The sequence below is a fragment of the Bactrocera tryoni genome, unplaced genomic scaffold, assembly GCF_016617805.1.
Source record: "Bactrocera tryoni isolate S06 unplaced genomic scaffold, CSIRO_BtryS06_freeze2 scaffold_11, whole genome shotgun sequence".
Taxonomy (NCBI): Eukaryota; Metazoa; Arthropoda; class Insecta; order Diptera; family Tephritidae; genus Bactrocera; species Bactrocera tryoni.
Genome location: NW_024395824.1, coordinates 15,215,290 through 15,219,319, shown reverse-complemented (window position 1 = coordinate 15,219,319; position 4,030 = coordinate 15,215,290). Strand labels below are relative to the sequence as shown.

At 31.4% G+C, this 4,030-nt stretch overlaps 1 protein-coding gene across 2 annotated transcripts; it reads left to right on the top strand.

Annotated features, from left to right (window-relative positions):
- The first annotated feature begins 908 nt into the window (after positions 1-908).
- Positions 909-3,694, top strand: LOC120779733. Of its 2 annotated transcripts, XM_040112109.1 has the most exons (5): positions 909-1,515; positions 1,791-1,861; positions 1,935-2,372; positions 2,442-2,725; positions 2,847-3,694. In XM_040112109.1, exons 3-5 carry the CDS (start codon positions 1,937-1,939, stop codon positions 3,351-3,353), a joined length of 1,227 nt encoding a protein of 408 aa, XP_039968043.1. In that variant the 5' UTR covers positions 909-1,515; positions 1,791-1,861; positions 1,935-1,936; the 3' UTR covers positions 3,354-3,694. The 2 variants fall into 2 exon arrangements, with proteins under 2 accessions (XP_039968043.1, XP_039968042.1); XM_040112108.1 differs by having other exon boundaries at positions 1,791-2,372.
- The last annotated feature ends 336 nt before the right edge of the window (positions 3,695-4,030 follow it).

The window sequence follows — 4,030 nt, the reverse complement described above, 5'->3', positions numbered from 1 at the left end:
TTCTGGTAAAATCTTAGCTCTTAATATTAATATTAAGAGGTGCCTCATCGACATTTTCGATTTCCCATATAAATTACACAGGAAATTTTGCTTTTTTTGTTTGGATTTTTAATGTACACAAACAAATAATCGGTAAGCGATAATCAACACTTATTCTTATAGGAAATTTAACGATCTACAAAATGGTCTGGAACATTTTTTTGCTGAGTCAACTCATTCGAAGTTATTCGTAGTTAAAGTCCAACAAAAATTATAAAATAATCTCCTCAATTTTTCATCTTATATTACAAATTGATGGCTAAGAAACATAATAAATCATATTTTTTCGATTTATCTCATTATAAAATATATATATAAATAATTCATAAAAGAAATTCATGCAATCTTTTCATGCTGAACTTAATTGTTCATTTTCATTACTATTTTTGTATTATTATTATTGTATAGTACATATCGATCTTAGCGACACCTATATGGCAATATAAGTAAATATTATTCAAGCTTACGTCAATCTCTCCAACTTTGTTTTTAGCAGGAATAGCCAAAACCGCTACTCCCCTCCTTCCTTTGCCTAGAGAAATCCGCCATATTTTTTTGTTTTCATTTGAACAATGTTGCCACTGCTCAGTACGCATATATAGTTTTGTGCACATCTAAGTTTTCAATTACAATTTTTCATAATACAAAATATCAAAACTGAAAACAAACTATTAAAAATAGTTTACATATTTATAAATAATAGCATTCGACGCTGACTTTTAGTTATTTTAAGAAAACTTCAAACATATTGAAGACAACTTTTACAATTACTACAGAATATCGAGATTGGCAACCCTGCGTCCTACGGCATTTTTCGCTGTTCACTTACATTACGCGCCCATAAGATAGGTCGTATCAGCTGACACAGGCCACGGGTCTTCGCTATTTGCGCTAATACTGTCTGATATCTTGAGCCGTTTTGATTCGTATCTGATTATTGTATTTAATAACAGTAAAGTGAAATTAATATTGAAAGTTTTTGCTGGTATCTAAAAATGAGCTGCAAACCGATTTACTTAATTGGTGCTCCCAACCCGAACGTATTTGGCCGTAAGTTGCCTACCGTTAAAGAGGTTATGTCTGTGTTTTTTTATCATCATGTTGTATTGATGGAAACAATTAACAAAAGTTTGGTGAATACCGTAATAAAAGTTGAAAAGCAATGGCATTCTGCGGGGTTACCAATTTGCAGGAGACAAAACGCTGTAAAAAAGTTGCGAAGTTTACATTCTAAGTGGAAAAGTGTACAGAAAAATCAAAATAGATATGATTCAGCAGCTCAAGTAAATAACCAGTCTCGTTTTCAAAAGAAGTTGACTGAACTCTTTGATATTAAGGATTCGAAAAGCGTTGACTCTCTAGATCGTGACAAAAAAATTTTTCTAGCGGGACAAAAAAGTTCGAATCGAAGGGGAATCATTAATTTAGATTTACAACCAAATACTCAAGTGGAAGAGATGGTTGTTGAAGAAATAAGTAAGTATTCTATATAAAATGATGCTTAATAATCAAATTTTATAATTCATTAATTGATTTTTATGAATGATAAATGTATTGTAAAATTAATTTATTACCTTATTAGAAACTATTGTCAACTATAAAATATCAATAAATAAAACTAAATGTAACCGAATTTGATTTATTTTCAATTTCGACTATTTTATTTTATTTTTCTTGAAATTGGCAATAACTTACTAACATATTAAAGCATTTTTATTTGTTCATAAATATAATCAAATTTTCAATTGCAGTACAGCCGGTAAGAGATACTGAACTTCCTATTACCAAGCAAGAATCTGATATAATAGCATCTCAATCATCAGTAAGCTTAACCTCAAAATCAGTATCAGACTATGAAAATGAATTAACTCCCCCTTTTGTTCCCAAAATTAAAGTAATGACACCAGAATTGGTTGCTGCATTAGATCGTTCAAACGTTTCTAGTAGGAATGCTATGTATATTATTTCTGCAACTCTGAAGAGCGTTGGAGTTGATTTAAAAACTGTAAATATCAGCTATAAGACTATTCAGCGCAGTCGTAATGTTTTACGTAAAGAAATTGCAGAGGGGTTAAAAGATGGGTTGAAGCTTGAAGCTAATTATATTGTGCACTGGGACGGGAAGCTTTTAACCGATATCACGGGAACTGATACTGTAGATAGACTTCCAATTATTTTGACATCATGTGGTACTGAACAATTGTTGGGAGTGCCGAAGCTGAAGTCAGGAAGTGCCAGTGATCAAGCAGTTGCCATTCTGGAAACTCTCAAGCAGTGGGGTGTTAGTTCATATGTCAAAGGGATGTGTTTTGACACAGCAGCTATCAATACAGGTCAGTTATCAATTAGATTTAAGCTAATTATTTCAATAACAAATATTATATGTTTGTTTTAATTTTTAGGAATTCATCAAGGGACTTGTGCTGAATTAGAAAAAGCTTTGAATCAAGAGTTGATCCATTTACCTTGTCGCCGTCATATCTTTGAGCTTGTTTTGAAAGGAGTGTTTGAGGTGTATTGGCCAACCACTTCAGGCCCAAACGTTCAGTCCTTTTCTAGGTTTAAGAATAATTGGGATAATCTCAATAAATCCAATTTCAAGGTTGGAATGGACGATAGTACTGTTAATGAAGTATTATCAAATAGCAAACAAACATTAGTAACCTTGATTGAAGAAAATTTACGGGTACGAATTCATAAATTAGACTTTATACAAATTATAAACGCAATGTGTTCTTGATGAACATATCAGAGTTTCCTCACTCAACAAGACAATTTAAATTGAAATTTGTATGTCTACTTTACAGGTTTGTCAACCAAGAGATGACTATAAAGAACTTCTGGAGCTATCGCTGAATTATTTGGGAGAAAAGCCAAAACCGAACTTTACGTTTAAATATCCAGGTCCAGTTCATCATGCTCGTTGGATGGCGAAAGCCATTTATTCGTTAAAAATTTTTCTCTTTAGAGAAGAATTTAAACTAACAGCGCGAGAATTCAATGGCTTACGTGAAGTTTGTATTTTTCTCGTTAAAATTTATTTAAAAGCTTGGTACACTGCTCCATCTGCGATTCTGGCACCATACAATGACCTGACCTTCATGCAAGACTTAGTTGAGTATAAAACTGTGAACAGCTCCGTATCAACAGCAGCTTGTTCAAAAATGATAAATCACCTGTGGTATTTGAGTGAACAGTTGGCCATTATTTCTCTTTTTGATGATAATGTGCCTCTACCCATTAAACAGAAAATGATTCAAGCTTTGAATAAAAAAGAAATAAACACTAATCCAAAAAAAAAAAATTTAAATTGAACCAGGAAATTCAGACCAATTCTTATCACTAGATCTGAGTGACTTTATTTCGAAAAAGTCAATGACTATATTTCAAACATTCGATTTACCTACTGACTTCATTGACAAAAATGTGGAATCTTGGTCACAGGATGAAAGCTATCAAGAGAATCAGGAATTTTTTAAGAGTCTCAGCGTGGTCAATGATGTAGCAGAAAGAGGTGTTGCTTTAATAGAGGAGTACAACAAATGTCTTACCAAAAATGAAGAACAATTGCAATATTTATTGCAAGTTGTTAAAAATCACCGACAAAAATTTCCCGATTGTAAGAAAAAGATTTTAGTTTTATTTTGATATAATGAATATCTAAGAAATATGAAATAAAAAGTTGTGTTGCAATCGAAAAATTACTGAAAAATGGTAAAATAAGTACTGAAAAAATTAATTTTATTAAACGATTATCGATATTTTGTGAAAATTCTATGGTTACATCGCTAAACACTCGATAAGTTTTACGAAAAATATGATTTATTATGTTTCTTAGCCATCAATTTGTAATATAAGATGAAAAATTGAGGAGATTATTTTTTATAATTTTTTGTTGGCCTTTAACTACGAATAACTTCGAATGAGTTGACTCAGCAAAAAAATGTTCCAGACCATTTTTGTAGATCGTTAAATTTCCTATAAGAATAAG

Excerpts from the sequence above, each read along its gene's own strand:
- LOC120779733 (XM_040112108.1), top strand. The coding sequence starts at position 1,035 with ATGAGCTGCAAACCGATTTACTTAATTGGTGCTCCCAACCCGAACGTA. Across the intron at positions 1,516-1,790 it reads GATGGTTGTTGAAGAAATAA|TACAGCCGGTAAGAGATACT; the intron begins GTAAGTATTCTA and ends TTTCAATTGCAG. Across the intron at positions 2,726-2,846 it reads TGATTGAAGAAAATTTACGG|GTTTGTCAACCAAGAGATGA; the intron begins GTACGAATTCAT and ends TCTACTTTACAG.